The sequence below is a fragment of the Capra hircus genome, chromosome 11 (genome assembly GCF_001704415.2).
Source record: "Capra hircus breed San Clemente chromosome 11, ASM170441v1, whole genome shotgun sequence".
NCBI lineage: Eukaryota > Metazoa > Chordata > Mammalia > Artiodactyla > Bovidae > Capra > Capra hircus.
The window spans coordinates 67,623,683-67,643,223 of record NC_030818.1 but is presented as its reverse complement, the minus strand read 5'-3'; the positions used below and the strand labels follow the sequence as shown (position 1 = coordinate 67,643,223).

At 44.2% G+C, this 19,541-nt stretch overlaps 1 protein-coding gene across 10 annotated transcripts in view; it reads left to right on the top strand.

Moving 5' to 3' along the window:
• Positions 1 to 19,541, top strand: part of AAK1 (AP2 associated kinase 1) — a 165,670-nt gene that overhangs the window by 83,601 nt on the left and 62,528 nt on the right. For all 10 annotated transcript variants that reach the window (XM_018055451.1, XM_018055456.1, XM_018055453.1 and 7 more), the window contains exons 4-5: positions 10,633 to 10,741; positions 12,203 to 12,345. In XM_018055451.1, coding sequence (XP_017910940.1) covers positions 10,633 to 10,741; positions 12,203 to 12,345 — 252 coding nt within the window. The remainder of the gene's footprint in view (positions 1 to 10,632; positions 10,742 to 12,202; positions 12,346 to 19,541) is intronic.

Genomic DNA, 19,541 nt, shown 5'->3' with positions numbered 1-19,541 from the left:
GGAAGGACTGATGCTGAAGCTGAAACTCCAATACTTTGGCTACCTCATGCAAAGAGTCGGCTCACTGGAAAAGACCCTGATGCTGGGAGGGATTGGGGGCAGGAGGAGAAGGGGACAACAGAGGATGAGATGGCTGAATGGCATCACTGACTCGGTGGACGTGAGTTTGGGTAAACTCCAGGAGTTGGTGATGGACAGGGAGGCATGTGAAGAGTTGACTCATTGGAAAAGACTCTGATGCTGGGAGGGATTGGGGGCAGGAGGAGAAGGGGATGACAGAGGATGAGATGGCTGGATGGCATCACTGACTCGATGGACATGAGTCTGAGTGAACTCCGGGAGTTGGTGATGGACAGGGAGGCCTGGCGTGCTGCGATTCATGGGGTCGCAAAGAGTTGGACACGACTGAGCGACTGAACTGAACTGAACTGAACTGAGGGAGGCCTGGCGTGCTGCGATTCATGGGGTTGCAAAGAGTCGGACACAACTGAGCAACTGAACTGAACTGAACTGAACTGAAAGAAGATCAACAGCAACGGCTCTCTGCAGATGGACTGAAGGCCCGAGGAAGTGACCTTAATCTAGGAAAATTTCTGGTCAAAAGGCTATAGCAGGGATTCATTCATGGACTGTCTGACTGCTTTAGATCAGTGCTAGTCAAAGGATCTTATTTTCTTTTTCTTTACCCCAGTGTATATTTTATTTTTATTTTTTCCCATCTTGTCATACTACTTTTCTTTGTAAATTGAGATGATTCATCCTTTTAAATATAAATATAATTTAAGTATAACTCAGGGACTTTTTTATTTACAATATCATTCACCCATCACCATTTATCAGATTCCAGAATTTTTTTCCCCATCACCCTGGAAGGAAACCCCACACCCACCAGCAGTCACTCTCCATTCCCCCTGCCCCCAGTCCTTGGCAGCCATTAATCTGCTTTCTGTTACTTATTCTGCATATTTCTTATAAAAGGGCTCATACAATAAGACCTTGTGTCTGACATTTCTCACTTAGCTTAATGTTTTCAAGGTTTATCCATGTTGTAGTGTTTCAGTACTTTATTCCTTACAGTGACTGTGTGATGTTCCATTTTATGGGTATGCATGCATGCATGATCAGTCGCTCAGTCGTGTCTGACTCTTTGCAATCCCATGGGCTATAATCCATCAGGCGCCTCTATCCATGGGATTTTTCAGGCAAGGATACTAGAGTGGGTTGTCATTTCCTCCTCCAGGGGATCTCCCCAGCCAAAGGGTCGAACCCATGTCTCCTGCATCTCCTGTATTGGTAGGCAGGTTCTTAACCACTGAGCCACCTGGGAATCCTTTGTATGGATATACCACATTTTGTTTATTCTGATGGACACTTGGGTTTTTTTCACTCTTTGACTATTACGAATAATGCTGTTACGGACATCTGTGTACAAGCTTTTGTGAACATAATGTTTCATTTCTCTTGGATATATACTTAGGGATAAAATTACAAGGCAAAATGTTAACTTTTGGAGAAAATGCCAAACAGTTTTCCATAGAAGCAGCACTGTTTACGTTCCTACTGGCAATGTATGCAGGTTCCAACCTCCCTATCCTTGCTGACACTTTTTATTGTTTCTGTTTTTATTACAGCCATTCTAGTTGTTATGAAGTGATAATCTTTTAATTTTGCTTTGCATTTTCCTAGTAATTAATGGTGTTTAGCATCTTTCCATGTTCTTATCATATGCTCTTTGGAGAAATATCTATTCTGATTCTTTGCCAGTTTTAACATTGGGTTGTCTTTTTATTGTTGAGTTTTATAACAGTCATCTGTATAAAGTGGATACTAGACCCTTATGAGATGAATGATTTGCAAGTTTTTCTTCCATTCTTTGCACTGGCTTTTTACTTTCTTGATAGTATCCTTTGAAGCACAAAAGTTTTTAATTTTGATGAAATGAAGTTTATCTGTTTTTTCTTTGATTGCTTATGCTTTAGGTGTCAAATCGAAGAATCACTGACTAACCCAACATCATGAAGATTAGCACATGTATTTTCTTGGAGGAATTTTTTAGATTTGTGGTCCACTTTTGTTAGTAAATTCAGGTTTGGCTGCTCAGTTCAGTTCAGTTCAGTTCAGTCGCTCAGTCATGTCCGACTCTTGGCGACCCCATGAATCACAGCACGCCAGGCCTCCCTGTCCATCACCAACTCCCGGAGTTCATTCAAACTCACATCCATCGAGTCGGTGATGCCATCCAGCCATCTCATCCTCTGTCGTCCCCTTCTCCTCCTGCCCGCAATCCCTCCCAGCATCAGAGTCTTTTCCAATGAGTCAACTGTTCGCATGAGGTGACCAAAGTACTGGAGTTTCAGCTTCAGCATCATTTCTTCCAAAGAACACCCAGGGCTGATCTACTTTAGAATGTACTGGTTGGATTTCCTTGCAGTCCAAGGGACTCTCAGGAGTCTTCTCCAATACCACAGTTCAAAAGCATCAATTCTTCGGCGCTCAGCTTTCTTCACAGTCCAACTCTCACACCCATACATGACCACAGGAAAAACCATAGCCTTGGCTAGGCGGACCTTTGTTGGCAAAGTAATGTCTCTGTTTTTCAATATGCTACCTAGGTTGGTCATAACTTTTCTTCCAAGGAGTAAACGTCTTTTAATTTCATGGCTGCAGTCACCATCTGCAGTGATTTTGGAGACCCCCCCCAAAAAAAGTCTGATACTGTTTCCACTGTTTCCACATCTATCAAAGGCAAATAATTGAGAAGCAAGTATCAACAGAAAGGAAAGGTGTTTTAAGGACTTCCCTGGTGGTCCAGTGGCAAAGACTCTGTACGCCCAGTCCAAGGGTCCCAGGTTTGATCCCTGGTTGGGGAACTAGATCCCACATGCCTCAATTAAAAGAGCCTGCATGCTGCAACTAAGACCTGGCACAGCCAAATAAATAAGTATTTTCAAAACAGAAAAGCAAGGTGCTTTAATCAGAAAAGCTGACAATCTGAGGAGAAGGTTGACAGTCTGGGGAGAAAATGTCCCGAGACCAACTCTGAAGGTTCTGGTCAGCCATGACAGTTCATAAAGCGGAAGATGGAAGATGGGGGAAGAAGGGAGAATCTCAGTGAATCATCAAGGCAGGAGATTGGGTTCTGCATCTTTCTCCATTGTGTGCAGGCTGCCGACTCTTCAGATGTTATCTTGCCGTGTGATCTGCCAGCAAGACTGCTCTGGGGGCTGTTGGGGATAGAGAGCTAGTCATTCTTTAACTGCTTAATTCTTCTTTTTTTTTAATCTGGGAAAAGAATCAACAGGTTAATTAGTTTCTTTCAAAGTTGGAGGGAAACACAAATGAGCAAACAGGAAAGGAGCAAAAGAGCTGCTTTCGGTTCCCTACGGTCCAGCATTGTTCCATTTCTGTGGAATTGGGCAAACCCACTCCAGTGTTCTTGCCTGGAGACTCCCAGGGACGGGGGAGCCTGGTGGGCTGCCGTCTCTGGGGTCGCACAGAGTCAGACACGGCTGAAGCGACTTAGCAGCAGCAGCAGGGGCAAAGGTCCATCTTCTATAACTTCTTTGTAGAAGAAGTTGACATAGGGAACCATATTCTCAGAGTGGAAGATGTCAACATTTCTTTGCTGTCCGTTTTAGTTGCCTACTTATATAGATAGGCAAAGCAAGCTACAATTACTTTAATGCCCAGAATGATTCAGATTGTTACGAGCAATGATGTTAATCCCATTCTCTTGAGGCCTGTTCTTAGAATTGTGCTAAACATAGATTCAGTACTGTTCAAGATGAAGCAGCGTATTTCATGGACACAGTCTGGTTCATCATGCAGTTAGTTTTGTTTTTTTTCCTCTGGTTGCAGTTATAGTATTTATAAAACAACTCAGGAGTGTGCGTCAGACACTGAGTCTGTGACTCTATTGTCCTAATCATTAACTGCTTGGTTTTATACTTGGGAGGTGAGGGTGCCCTGCAGGGGTCTCCTTAGTTCCATTTTGAGGAGTTGTGAGGTTTATGGTGTGAGGTAGGCATCCACCTTCATTCTTTTGCATATAGATATTCAGTTGTCCCAGCACCAGTGTTTGAAAAACACTGTTCTCTTCCTCACTGAACTGTCTTGGCATCATTGTCAAAAATCAGTTGGCGATCAATGTATGCTTCACTAAAGATCTTGTGCTAGAACATAAATCAGTGAACTGCTTCCCTCATGGGTGGAGTCTCACTAGGAAAAGAAAGTCATCTTAGTGAGCAGAGTGATTTATGTCCCGGAGCAAGCTTCTTATCTCCTTATGAACTTGTTTCTAATCAGAAAATGTTTTGGACCACATTTTGAGGAGTACTGCCCTAGATCTTTGGCACTTTAAGTGCCACTGCCCAGGAACACCCTAGTGAAGTGAAGTGAAGTCTTTCAGTTGTGTCCGACTCTTTGCGACCCCATGGACCGTAGCCTACCAGGCTCCTCTGTCCATGGGATTTTCCAGGCAATAGTATTGGAGTGGAACACCCTAGGCTCTATCCCAAAGCTACGGATTAGGATCTGTTTTCAAACAGAAGCCCCCCACCCCACCCCATCCCCCAAGGCCCCGGGTAATCACTTGCTCATTAAAGTCTGAGCAGCATGGCTCTAGAATCAGACTCTAAGTAACTTTAAAGATCTATTCTGTAAATACAGGATTAGTTAATGAGACTTCCCTGGTGGCTCAGATGGTAAAGCGTCTGTCTACAATGCGGGAGACCTGGGTTAGATCCCTGGGTTGGAAAGATCCTCTGGAGAAAGAAATGGCAATCCGCTCCTGTACTGTTGCCTGGAAAATCCCATGGACAGAGGAGCCTGGTAGGTTGCAGTCCATGATGAGGTCGCAAAGAGTCGGATACAACTTAGCGACTTCACTCACTCAAGACTTTGAAAAGGGAGCGTAAATATAAGTGTAGGCAGGATTATATCTGGGACTCGTGGTAGAAATCCACAAGGGCCTCAGATATGACGGCCTTCAGTAGAAACTCCAGGGCTAGTCCAGATCTCAAAGTGTTTCTTTTCACTGTTGCACCGGATTTGATAGTTTTTGTTTGCTTGTGAATTATAATAGTTATTAAGGAAATTTAGAGTTATAGAGAATAGGTACAGAGAGAATTTAGAGTTATAGAGAAAAGGAGTGGGAGAGGAATAGTAAGACAGAAGACTTTTACAAAGCAACTTTGGGAAAGAAGCTAACTTTGGTTCAAACTATTTGTGAAATCACAGTGCAATGCTAGAAGTTGGCAGCAATAGTGCTGCGTCATAAAATCAGAAATCATTGACTATTTGGGTAAATACACCTCTTTGGAAGCTTATTGTATGCAAATGCAGACACTGTCAGCATCAAGAATTTGCAGGAATTTGTCATGCTGATGTTCCAAGGAAGAGTGGTCTGAGCAAAAGATACATAAGGAAGTTAGTTACATACCATACTTATTGACTATTTTGAGGTGAGTGACATTATTGATATGTGACTTAGAATGCTGTCTTCTTTGTTTTCTTGAACATAAAAATGAAGGTTTTTATAGATGTACTTAGGAATTGAGGCCTCTGTTTTCTTGTAAGGCTTTAAGATTCTTAGTAGGAATTTCCTGCTGCAGAAAATTTGAAGCTCAGGATAGAATACTGTTCCGCGCTACAAGCACCATTAATTCAGTTCAGTCACTCAGTCGTGTCTCACTCTTTGTGTCCTCATGGACTACAGCATGTCAGGCTTCCCTATCCATCACCAGCTCCCGGAGCTTGCTCACCCTCATGTCCATCGAGTCGGTGATGCCATCCAGCTATCTTTTCCTCTGTTGTCCCCTTCTCCTCCTGACTTCAATCTTTCCCAGCATCAGGGTCTTTTCAGATGAGTCAGTTCTTCACATCATGTGGCCAAAGTGTTGGAGTTTCAGCTTCAGCATCAGCCCTTCCAATGAAGGACCATTAATTAGGACCACAGATAAAGTTTTCTGATCATCTGTAGGATCTGGGTAGAAGGCCTTATTTTCCAATGGCAGTGTTTGTGTGTGTTTATGAAAAAAGTTTGTCATCACTTCAAGCATTTAACTATGAAAGTTACTAAGTTAACTACAAACACTTTAAATATCTATTTGTTGCAGGAAGGGGGACCCCTTCCAGGGCCTGAAGCTGGGCTCTTGTCTAACACTTGGAAATGAATTGTCTGAGGAGACACATGTGCTGACAAAGCAAGAGATTTTATTGGGAAAGGGCACCCGGGTGGAGAGCAGTAGGGTAAGGGAACCCAGGAGAACTGCTATGCCTCGTGGCTCACAGTCTCAGGTTTTATGGTGATGGGATTAGTTTCTGGGTTATCTTTGGCCAATCATCCTAATTCAGAGTCTTTCCTGGTGCCGCAGGCATCGCTCAGTCAAGATGGGTGCTAGCAAGAGGGATTCTGGGAAGTGGACAGACATGCGGTATCTCCTTTTGACCTTTCCCGAACTCTTCCCGTTGGTGGCGGCTTATTAGTTCCGTATTCCTTACCAGGATCTCCTGTCATAAAACAACTCATGCGAATGGTTACTAAAGGGCCTGGCCAGGGTGGGCGGCTTCAGTCAGTGTGCTTCCCCTAACATATTCAATAAAGTAGGTCTTCTAATAATGTTTATTAGTGTGGTTTAATGTTAATTTAAAGTTTAGTGACTTCCCTGGTGGTCCAGTGGTTACGAATCTGCCTTCCAATGCAGGGGACACAGGTTTGATTGTTGGTCGGGGAACTAAGATCCCCCATACCATGGAGCAAGTGAGCCCATGCACTGCAGCTACTGAGCCTGCTTGCCACAACTAGAGTGTCCTTGTGTGGCCATGAAAGATGGGACACATAACACAGCGAAGATCAGAGTGCAACAACTAAGACCTGATGCAGCCAAATAAATTAAAATAGTTTAGAATGACAATACAGTGTCATCAGACTTATCACTGCTTCCACGATATAACGTAATTGTAAGAAACGCCGCGGGAAGAAAGAGCCACCTCTATGGACAGTTGGTGAAGGCCTTTATTGGGCGGTCGCTCTCGGGCAGAACTCCCGGGGGAAGGTGAGCAAGGAGATAAAGGGAGTCTGCGAGGTAGGAAGGGTGAGGACAGGTTTTATAGCTATGGCCGGCTTCCCATATAAGGAAGAAAGCGCGGGTTTCAGCGGTGTCTAAGGGCTCCGTGTCGGCTTCCTGATTGGATGGCTTGGTTGTCGGCCCGCCTCCTGGGCTTGTCTGCGGCTCTCTGCCGGGACATGTCCCGACATGTCCGACCTTGCCCTTACCTTTCAGTAATATATAAGCTGATCATAGTTGAGCTGAATATTCACCACTCCCCTGAAAATCAGATTTTGACTTAGCAAGTACACTTTTATCTCAATACACCAAATAATAGTTGTAACCAAGGACATCAGAGCATCTTCCTATACCTTGCCTTTTCCTGAGTAAACAGGTAGTAACTGATGTGCCTCCCCTGTGGGTTCCAGCCCAGACCTCTCCTGTAAGTGTGGGGCTGGTCTTTTAACTCAAGCCAGGGAAAGCTTGGATATCCTCTCACCTGTTGCTGTTGAGAAGTGCTGTCACTTTGACCCTGAATGTGAGCCTGTCTCAACTTGTAGTAAGATTTTCTCTTGACCTTTTTCTACATTTCCCAGCCATTCGAACATATCTTCTCTATCACTTACAAACCAGTGACATTTTACTCTAAAATCTGAGATGTTTCTGGACTCCAAGCCATTAAAAGTAAAATGCCATCGTCTCTGTCCAAAGAGATGGTCTTTTCTACTTGAATGTATCTCTAGATCTTTGCAGAAGACAAGGTGAACGGGAATTTGGCCTTGGGCCAATCGTCCAGCGTCATGGCATACTGCTCTGAGATGCCATCTACAGATATTAATTATCCAATGTGGGTCCTCTAATAGCTCTTGACCTCCTCTGGCTCTATCAGTTGCTTTTTATTTTCCTTCCAGATTCTTAATTATTCCTCGTGGGGTGAGAGAAACTCACAGGCGACTTTGCTAATTTTTATTTTCCCAAACAGTTAAATACAGAAACATTAGTCTTTCATTCCTTTCTGTGGACATTTGGAAGACATGATCTTCTGCTCCATTTTAGTTTCAAAGAAATTCTCTCTACATGTTCCTACTTCTAGCACTGTGTAAATGGAAATAAGTTCTAGAAGAGTTGATAAGACTGAAAAGCAGGGAGAAGTACAGTCCTCTAAAACATGAGCCCTGAAATCACTTTCTGTTTAGAGAAATTTCAGTTCCAGCGGCTGCTTTTCTGTCTCATCATCTCCCTTGTCAATTATCCAGAGCAGTTGCTTGAAGCCTTTTATTTCTCTCATCAGGCTTCTTTCTCATTCCCTAACGCTGGGAAGAATAATCTTGCATTCTGCCCCAAAACAGAACAATGGATCTGAACTCCCTCAAATTCCCTTTTTCCCCCAGCCTTAAACCAATATGCATATCCATCCTTATTTCCTTCCTGTTTGCCAGGAAAGAAATGTCTCTGAAAGACCAGTACCTTTAACAGTATTCCTACTCCTAACCCTTTCTACTCAGAGGACCTTGTTCCATCCACCTCTGTATCTTAAAGCTTGTCTCTCCTGGCTCCTTCCACTCTCCAGCGCTCAATCCTCTCCCACCCTTTTCTTTCCCCCAGTGCTGCTCCTTTTCAGCTCAAAATGTTCGGAAAGAGTCATCCGTAGTCACTGGTCCTACGAACGCAACTCCCGTTCTTTGCAAGTCCAGCTCCATTGTTCCTTCATTTTATTCCTTCTCCGAAACTGTTCTTGTCTAGATCTCCAGTGATTTCCCCATTGCCAGTAGAAGCGGTCCCATTCTTACTCCTTCACTCCGAGGAAAGTGCTAAGGAATTTTCATTTGTATGCTCAGAGTTCAGTTGTGTTCGTTTGATACTGTGAAGCCTCTTCTTGTTTTGGTATGTACTTTCCAATTAAAAGAGACTTTATCACTTGGAACAGCTGAGGTCTCCAGTCATTGTGGTGGTGGTTAGTATTCTCATGGTTCTAATTGCCAAATTTGTGGTAACTGTTACAGAACCACATGTTTCTCGCCTCCTCCCTCCCATTTATTTTTATTAAACAGAAGTAAAACAATTTATTAAAATTAGTTTAAAAATAGGGCCTTACTTTGTATTTGTGCATAAATCCTATTACCCAGCTTGCTCAGTTTTTGCTCACTGACCTTGGATTTTGAACATCATTTTCAGAAAGGTTTGCCTCTATGGATGTTGAAGTAAGCCTCATACCAAGGGATGAGGCAACTTCCAGTGTCTGAATGGGTCCTGAAACATGAGAAGTGCTCAGTATGTACTCGTTGAAACATTAGTTCCACGAGCAGCCCTGAGATATGCTGTTCTAACCAGAGAGCTGGAAACATAACCCATCTATCCCAGTTGGTTGGCTTGAAAGGCTTAATTGTGAACAAAATGCTTGCCATTGTAGTCCCTCCAAAACTTTAAAAAGCAGTTATTCTTTTCATATATTTCCTGAAGAGAGAAAAACAGTATAAATAGTTTGAAAGTCAAATTGAATTCACTTGTTGTTCTTACAACCAGGAAAAAAATGATCAGTTTCATTTTTCTGAAGTAAAAATCCACATATTTAAATAGTTTGTACTGTGGCTCTCTTCTAAGCCCCTCTGCAGTGTTTCTGGAAATGAGAGTCTTCGCTTCTGGCTTATAGGGAAGACTGATGCCCTGAGCAAGTAGGCAGCCTGTGACCATTTGGTTTTAGAATCTAGTTCAAGAGAGTGTTGAGCTCCAAAATCACTGCAGATGGTGACTGCAGCCATGAAATTAAAAGATGCTTACTCCTTGGAAGGAAAGTTATGACCAACCTAGACAGCATATTAAAAGCAGAGGTATTACTTTGGCACTTATGACCAACCTAGATAGCATATTAAAAGCAGAAGTATTACTTTGGCAACAAAGGTCCGTCTAATCAAGGCTATGGTTTTTCCAGTAGTCATGTATGGATATGAGAGTTGGACCATAAAGAAAGCTGAGCACTGAAGAATTGATGCTTTTGAACTGTGGTTTTGGAGAAGACTCTTGAGAGTCCCTTGGACTACAAGGAAATCCAACCAGTCCATCCTAAAGGAAATCAGTCCTGAATATTCATTGGAAGGACTGATGTTGAAGCTGAAACTCCAATATTTTGGCCACGTGATGGGAAGAACTGACTCATTTGAAAAGACCCTGATGCTGGGAAAGATTGAAGGCAGGAGGAGAAGGGGATGACAGAAGATGAGACGGCTGGATGGCATCACCAACTCAATGGACATGAGTTTGAGTAAACTCTGGGAGTTGGTGATGGACAGGGAGGCCTGGCATGCTGAGGTCCACAGGGTCGCAAAGAGTCAGACACGACTGAGCAATGGAACTGAACTCAAGAGAGCGTTATGGTTTAGTTGGGTTGTAGAATTGCTATTGAAGATCTGGCCATGACTCTCAGAGACCATTGGAAATGTGCTCTTGACCCTGTTTCTTAGTCTGACCTCTGCTCACTGTCAGTGTTGGTCTGTGTATTTAAGTTGTCTCTGCTAATGGAAACACCTGGCTCTCTCTATCTCTTTTGGTGTCTGTAACGAATCATTTATTTCTCAACTCTTTACAGAGGGACCTGTCGGGGCATAAGAACATCGTGGGTTACATTGACTCCAGTATCAACAGTGTGAGTAGCGGTGATGTGTGGGAAGTTCTCATCCTGATGGACTTCTGCAGGGGTAAGTACATGAGCCAGATTGTATGCTCTCATTTCTCTAGGACTTTGATTGTCAAGGGGGTGGGGTCGTTGCAGTTAACGGTAACTGTGCTCTAATGTATGTTGTTCTGGTTTTAAAGATTGGAAAACAAAGAGGCTGAGAGAAACAGAGCCTCCTGTGACTTCTTGGTTATTCTTATAATGGCAAAGATCAGTGGCACAAATACTGGTGGATAATACAGAACTCTAATTTTGTTAGGTTTTGGAAGGTTTGGTACTTGTACGTGAATGTGGATGTATGAGGATGAGAGTGAATGTGTTCTTTGTGATGCTTTAAAACAAGTGATGAAGGCACATAATAAAGACCCAACTCCAGATGGACTAAAGAAACAATTCAGCTTCCCTCACTCGTGTGTTCTCTTCTCCACCCACACCACCATCCTTGCATTGGGAGGGAAAGAATCCTTTTTGTCTAATGGAAATGACCCTCCTCTTCTTGCTCCAGTTGTGATTGCCAATAAGGCTCCATTCAAATCATGCTGCTGTTAACAGTAGTTAAGTAGTTGAAAGCTTAGCATTTTGAGCAGTATTTATCTTGGGAAACCCAGGCTGGAGCATGAATGTATTCAGAGTTGACTGTATTTCATACAGCTGTTGTTTGGAGGTTCAGCTTTTTGGGTCTCAGCAGCTGCCACTTACATTCTTGGGTCACTGTTTCACTGTTTGGTGCCCAGTTTTGTAATCACCCTTGGTTCCACTAACATTTTCCTTGCCTTTCAAGACACTGTCCATAAATTAAATATGTTGCTAATCCTAAAAACATGATGGTAACCAATTATTCCAGCCTGTACTGTAACAGCTGTTAGCCTGACTTTATAAAATAGTACCGCATTGTTTCCTCCTGGCCATTCCTTTTTGGACAGTTAAATGTTCACAGAAGAGGCAGTAGGAGAATCCAGGGAGCTGGGTAATTTTCTAAGCGAGGTCATCAGTCTTTCAGTCCTAGGGATTAAGTGTTGATGTAGCCTTTCTGCAGATCAGGCAGCAGGCAGTAAAGCCAGAGAGACCAAGCTGTTCCTAAAATACAGGCTATCAAACTGTCTTCTTCCTCCTCCTGGGGTCTATTGTGCAATCTGATTCTTACTAAAAGATACAGCAAGTTGAACCTGTGGCCCCATCTGATGCACAACAGGGACAGTATAACCAGGCAACCAGAGCCAGGACCATGTTGTCAGTTCTGCTGCTAATCTTGAAGACAGAATGAGGGCAGTTCACATCTGAGCTGCTTTATAAAATGAAGAAACTGTTTTGAAGCAATAGAAAACAGGTCGCAGGCTGGGAATCAAGATACTGGGGTTTAATCCTTGCTCAGCCAGTAATTAGCCGAATCCAGGTTGCTCCTCTGTGGACAGCCATTCATTCTCTTGAATAAGTGAAAGGGCTGAATGTTTATTTCCTTTCCTCTGCTCGGCACCCCTTTCAGGAGGCCAAGTGGTCAACCTGATGAACCAGCGCCTGCAAACAGGTTTTACAGAAAATGAGGTACTCCAGATATTTTGTGACACCTGTGAAGCTGTCGCCCGCCTGCATCAGTGCAAAACTCCTATTATCCACCGTGACTTGAAGGTAACAGATCACCCTGAAGCTTTCTTGCAGAGTATTTTCTACCTGCTCCAGGAGTGGGGTAAATGTTATGGGGGTATGGGAAAAGCGTCAGGCTTGGTACCAAATTATGAGTTTACATTCTGCTTGGGGAGAGAAAGCACAGAGGAAAAAATAAATAGCAGAACAGTACAGTATAATACAGCTTCCCAAGTGGTACTAGTGGTAAAGAACCTGCCTGCCAATGCAAGAGACATAAGAGATGCAAGTTGGATCCCTGGGTGAGGAAGATCCCCTGGAGGAGGACATGGCAACCCACTTCAGTACTCTTGCCTAGAGAATCCCATGGAGAGAGGAGCTTGAGGGGCTACGGTCCATAGCGTGGCAAAGAGCCAGACCCAACTGAAGCAGCTTAGCATGGATGCTCACATAGTACAATACAGTATCAATTTTATTGTTAAGTAGCTTTCAGAAGTTCTTTATAATCATCAAATGCCTGAATACATCTTTGTTGTTTTTCCCAATAAACTCCAAAATTCACTGTTTTAGGGTCATGAAGAGTAATATGCTAATTTAAAGTTCGTAAACAGCAGTGCCTAGTCTTTAAAGTCTGTTTTATATTTTGTAAAATCCATTAATTGATAATTTAAAAATTTTGTCCTGCTAATTACTATTCCCTTACACTGGACCTTTCAGACTAATCACTTGACGATGTTTGTTGACTGGAATTGGCACCTAGTCAGGGTTCACTAGCATCTCTGGAGCACTGACCGTGTGCCATGTACTCTGTAAGACACTGCATGCGCACCATCTCTTGGGTGAGACACTTTCTTGTTAACATTTTACGGTCAGTGAACTTAGGAGCAGAGAGGTTATGTGACTTAACTAAGGTCATATAACTAGGAAGGAGCAGTACCAGAATTTGAATCCAGCTCTTCTGATTCTAAATTGCAATTTCTTTTGATTATACTTACGTGAAACATGCTTCATGGCTAATATTTACATCAGCATCCCCTACCATGAATCTTTTGGGCCACAGTATTTGTGATGGTACCAGGGAAGCCTGGGAGTTTTTATCTTAGGCACCCCAGGTGGTTTTTGCATATTTTAAAGTTTGAGGATCACAATAGCATACTAGCTTTTCTGTTATGAGGATGTTTTTTAGTTTGTTTTAATTAGATATAATTCACATACCATAAAATTCACTCCTTTAGAATGTACACGTTGGTGGGTTTTAGTATATTTACAAAGGTGTGCAACCATTACCATTGTCTAATTCCAGAAAATTTCATCTCCTCTCACCACCACCCCCAAAAACTTCATCAAAAATTTCATCACCACCACCCCCAAAAGCCTGTACCCATTAGGGGTCACTTCTCATTCTTCCCTTAGCCCTGCCAGCCACCAGTCTACTTTCTATTGCTTATTCCAGACATTTCATCTAAATGGGCTTGTATGGTATGTGACCTCTTTCACAAGCAGTGTTTTCAAGGTTCATGTATACTGTAGCATATATCAGTACTGCATTCTTTTGGTGACAACATCCCATTGTGCGGACATACCACATTTTGTTAATTCCTCAGTTAGTGGACATCTGAGTTGCTTCTGCTGTAGCTATTATGACTCAGGCTATTGTGAACATTCACGTACTAGGCTTCACAGGAGCGCATAGTTTCAGTTCTTTTGGGTACACACCTTGGAGAGGAATTGCTGGGTCATATGGATACTCTAACTTTTTGAGGAACTGCCAGCCTATTTTCCAAAGGAACTGCACTATTTTATATCCTGCCAGCAACTTACAGGGTTCCAATTTCTTCACACTAACACGTTTTTGCCCTATTTTATTTTTATGTCCTATTGAGTGCAAAGTCTCCAAATGCCTAAGACAGCCTTCTCCAGTGCACCTCAGCTCACAGTCAGCCCCTTTTCTGAGCAGAACAAGTATACATCCGTGAATATTGTGAGCCTCACATCATACAAAACATAATTCTGTGGGGACAGTGCAGATACAACATGGTCCCCATGCTCATAATGTAAAAGCATTGGTGAGAGCATATAAGTGAAATATTTGGAACTGAAACTTAAAGAAGTGAAATACAAAACTCTATAGAACAAAGTGGTGAAGAGACTCAGGTCTCTTAGTATGTGGTCAGATAATGAGATCTGGCAGTGGTGATTGGGATCTTCTGGAAAAGTTGAATTTTGAAGGACTGGTGGGATATGGGTGATCATAGAGAGGCTGAAGAGTATTTCAGGCAGGGCCTAAGGATTGCGGAGGGGAGGGAACAAGAAGGTGTTTGAAGATGAGGAGGTGGGTAAGGGCCTGGTACCTGGCTAGTTACAGAGCAGGCCAGAGTGACTGTAGGCCACTGCTCTAAGAATGTAATGACGCTCCTTTTTTTTTTTTTAAATACACTTGATTTACAGTGTTATGTTAGTTTCAGGTGATGATACTTCTTTCCTAGTTGTCTTAACATTGAGTGAAATTATTGGGCCTGTTAGTGTATATTTCAAAATAAGCAGTGGTACCAACATTTTAGGACCTGATCCTTGTCCCTGCCACTTGTCTTAAAGAAGCGTTTGGAAGGGGCCAAGAAAAGGGCTGGAGAAGTATGGCCTGGCTGCATCAGCACTGCTTCTGTGACCTGTATGAGCTCGGGTCCCTCCAGAGTCCCATTCTACCCCTCCATGTCAGATGGGGTTCGATTTCATATGAGAACTCTGGTTCTGTAGCTGTGTAACTGGTACTGACCGAGTTGTAAGCTCTGTGAGTAATAAGCATCCTTCATATTTCCAGATGCACAGGACGTGTTTCCATCTCCGACTTGTCCTCCTCCCGTTTCCATCCCCGTTTTCCTCTCCTCCCTGTAGTCTTTGACTCCTTTGTGACTCTTCGCTGACCTCGTGTTCTCCTGGACGCTCAGGCTCCTGGGTTGTTCCTCCCATCACTTGGCCTCAGAGCCTCAGCTTCCTCGTCTGTGCAGCAGAGACAACAGCACCAGCCTTGTTAGGGCCTGGGTGGGGCTAAAGGACAACATGCGAGTCAGTGTGCAGGCACATCCTTGGTTCAGAAATTTCTGAGCAGACACCCAGGAAGGTGAGAGCAAGGAAGGGGCCAAGAGGGCTACAGAGCCTTGTTTTAGAGAGTGCTACTGGTACGTTTTTAAACAGTCTTCCCTCATTGTCACTTTTCCAACATTTATTGGACTAAACAAGGCCTAAATGATCATCACTTCACACCCATAGATAGTGCCTGCCCAATTTCTGTGTGGCCGGCATATGAGTGTCCCATGGTGCTGCTGTGAGGTGGCGGAGAAGGTCGCCCATGACGGGAACCTGAGGCAGAGTTCAGCATCTTGCCTGGGGACACGGTAGGTGCTTGGTCTCAAGCAGCCAGAACCCAAACTCTTTCCTCATTGCTCTGAGCAGCCTGTGAGATGTCTCAGCAGAGGACCTGGGAGCACACTGGACTCTGAGGGTGAGGCCGGGCCATGAGTGAGTGGCTGCTTCACTGTCTTCCCATCCTGCCTTAGGCCCTGGCCCTCGCCCCTCTGTCACCCATCACCCCGGTCTAGGAACGCAGTAATTGCATTCAGTCAGTATTGAAGACTACCAGGTATGCCGCTGGTTTGCCTCTTGTGGTTCAGGAGACTTTGTTTCCTCTTCTCCTTGATCTTGGAAACAAAATGTACATAGATGCCCCTGTGATTGGTCTAGAGTAGCCTTGTTGCTGTTGATTTGACTCCTACCTGTTTTTTTGTGTTTTTTTAATAATGCTTTCCCAAACTCCCCAAATGTAGGTGCCATCTAGACGCTTTTGCTGTCCTGTTAGATTCTGTTGATTTCTACTACTGTGTGCTTGGCAGGCAGTCACATCTGCCTGCTGCAGTGCCAGCTTGCTAGGCAGGAGTGAGAAGTCCCCTGGACCTCCTGTTGCCCTGGCTCTGTCATTGCGTCACAAGGCCTCAGCCACTCTGCGCTCCCTATCATGGCTGGTACCAGCCAGCAAGGTCCTAGCAGTGGCCAGAGCCAAGAAGTTCTTTGTTCTCCTCTTGGTCAGAGAACGTGCCCATGGCCGGTCTCTCTTGCTTCTGTGTGACCCGAGTTTCCACGTGAGGAGGAGGCACCCTTGGGAATAAGTCCGTGGGACACAGGAAGGAGCACAGACCAGGCCAGCTGTGGACCCCCGTGCTGAGCCAGTGCTACCCTCTGGGGAACTGAGAAGACCCCTCTTGCCCTGCCCACCACGTGTGTGGTCTTTCTTTCAAATTCCAGAGAGGAAATAAGCAGACAGCAGTCCCTGTCCTTAAGCAGTGTATGTTCTAAAAAATAACCAAAACAGAAGTAGTCTTTACTGAATGTTTCTCCTTAAATACATTATTTTTACATTTTCATTATTTCTTCCGTTTTTTTTAAAATTATCTATCTGAGGACTGATAGAGATCTTCATTGCAAATAGTAGAATTATGTTCCTGGGAAGGTCACAGAAGGCAGTGCTTTCCTTATACCAACAGGGAATCCTCTGCTCAGAAAGGCTGTGACCTGCACAGCAAACTCATTGATCAAACCAGAACAAAGGCCAAGGTTTTTGACCCTCAGTGTGGTTTCTGTTTGTTTGGTTTTTGCTATATTTTACCATGCTGTTTGCCCAAGCATTTAAGAAAGGGGATAAAAGCGTTAAGACTTAGTAAGTACATTCTAGGTTGAAAAAGTCATGAATGTCTCCTCATCTGTCAGGAAAGAGATTTTGGATCTCATGAAGTACGGTAGGATGAAGATTCTTGTCCTGTTTTTGGAATCACAGGTTGGAAAACCTGCATTCACCTAGTGCTCCACAGTTTCCAGCAGTAATACACTCTGTGGCTGAGATGCCTGGGTGCTGTTTTGTTTGGGATAATATCAAGATGAAGAGGTCAGAAGGAGGTGGCTTTCTAGACATTTTAGTTGAAGCTTTGAGCAGAGTTCGGGAGTGACAGCTTTAATAATCCTCTCAGGCTGATTGTGGAATAAGGTCAGTAGCTTAAATGCTCAACAAGCTTCTAGATGGGAGGTTGTGAGCGAAGGTAACCAGCGTTCACCTGACTTCCTCAAGGACCTGGCCCAAAACAAGGTCATGACGTAGGATCCCTGAAGCTTCCAGAAGCTGGTGTATGAACCTCCAGTTGGTTGTCGACCTTCCTCATTGAATCCCTCTCGGCCCTGGTCATCTCACTCTTGGAGAGTCGTACCTGCCCTCGTCGTCTCCTTTCTGTCACATCAGTGCAGCCGGGGAGGGTGTGGTCCCTGCGGTGTGGCAGCCTGAGCCCAAATCTTGCCCTCACAGCCTTGTGACCTCTGCCTGCACTCCGTTCTCTCACGTGTCAAGTGGGTCAGTGAGGCCTTGGAAGAATGTCATGAAATACGTGGGGCAGGGTTGGACCCCACATACTAAGTGCTACTAGTTGCTGACACCGTTTTATTACTCTCCTCCCCCCGTGACTTCCTGTTCTCGGTTCCACTTAACCTGCATCTTGCACTTTCTCCAAGGCCCAGCATTATCTCGTCTCCTCATTCATGAGAGTGCTAGCCCATAGTATGTCCGGTCCCATGTTTTTAGTTTTCCAGTCCCCAGGACAGTGCTGCCCCAGCCACAGAGGCCTGTCTCTGCTTCGGTCTCCTTCAGTCTCCCTACAGGTGCTCTCAGCACCGTGCCTTCATGCTGGCCGGCCTCTAGTGAGAATGCTCATCCCCCAGATTGTTCGTGGTGGCGCCCCTCACCAGAGTGACCTTTCCTGAATGTGCTGTTTACAGTGGCATCCGTCTTAACTGACATATATTTAACCTGCTGGGTTTTTTTTCCACAATATTTATCAGTACCAGGCAGTTACACTTTTTTTTTTTAATCATCAGCTGGACCCTAAGCTCCAGTCACAGCCTTATTTGTGGAACTTAGGAAAGCACTTGGCACATAATAGGCGGTAGTAGGAGTTCACATGTATTTCTCTACTAAAGGAACGATCTTCCGTGTGTGCAGGGAGGCTTGCAGTGTGCCTTCATGGTCCTTCTCTTCCTTGTTTCATAAGAACAGTAATAGAATTATTACCAGCTTTATGTTACACATAAGAAACCTGCCCGAAGAGGTTTAAAGGTTCATTCAAGGCCAAACATCTAAAATAGTCCCCGAGTCTTCTGAACCCCAAGTCCAATGTGGTTGCCACACATTGTGCTCTGTGTTAAGTGTTTTGTTAGTGATGGTGCTGGCGCTGATGGAGGGCAGCAGCCGCCTGAGCTTGGAGGTTGTCACTGGTGTCACAGGTCACAGGGACAGACGGCGAGGGGGTGGAGCTGTGGCTGCTGCCAGGCGATTTCACCTCCCTAATCTCACTTGATCCTCCCCACAGAATTTCACGGTGGCCAAAGCAGGGATTACTGTTCTCATCTGCATCGATAGTTCTCTGATATTTCTCAGGCTTTCACTCCATTGATATCTCTGGCTCTCTTGTCTGTTTTTGAACACACCGTTAATTTCTTCTGGTTTTCCTATGAATATAGGTCTGTACAGTGGTATCTTTGTGGGAGGGAGGAAGGCAGGTTGGGGACCAGGTTAAATATAGCATAATTCCTGAGTTCTATCAGTGAAACTAACCAGAAATACAAACCAAGTTTTTAAGGTCTGGGTAGAAAACAAAAACAAAACCTCATTGTGCATCATCTTTATTCCGTCCTTTGTCTACTCAGTTTTCCTCCCTTCCCCAACAGAGATTTTGGTCCCTAGAATGACCTTGTTTGTGTTTTGATATGAGTTGGCTTTTCAATTTTCTAGACTGTATATTCCAGGATTAGAAGTATAGCATCTGATTTGGGAAGGGACTACTCATACCCAGTAGGAGAAACATGGTTTCACATAATCCCTGTAGGGTGGCAGAGGCCAGCAAGGAGGGTTGTTGCTGACAGACGCTGAATAAAGCAGTTAGAGGTCCCTTATGTGTGTAAAGTAGTGGGCTGGGTATTGTAAGGGACACATGGGCAAAATATAATTATAGACCAGAGATGGCAATTTCTCTTCAAAGGGCCAAAGAATAAATATTTTAGGCTTGTCAGCTGTATAGCTTCTGTCTCAACTGCTTGACTCTGCTGTTGGAGCAAAACAACAGCCATAGACAAGAGGCCAAGTAGCCTGTGGGCATGGCTTGGTTTGGCCAGGTCCCACTTTGTCAACCCTTTCTAGCTATAGCAAGTTC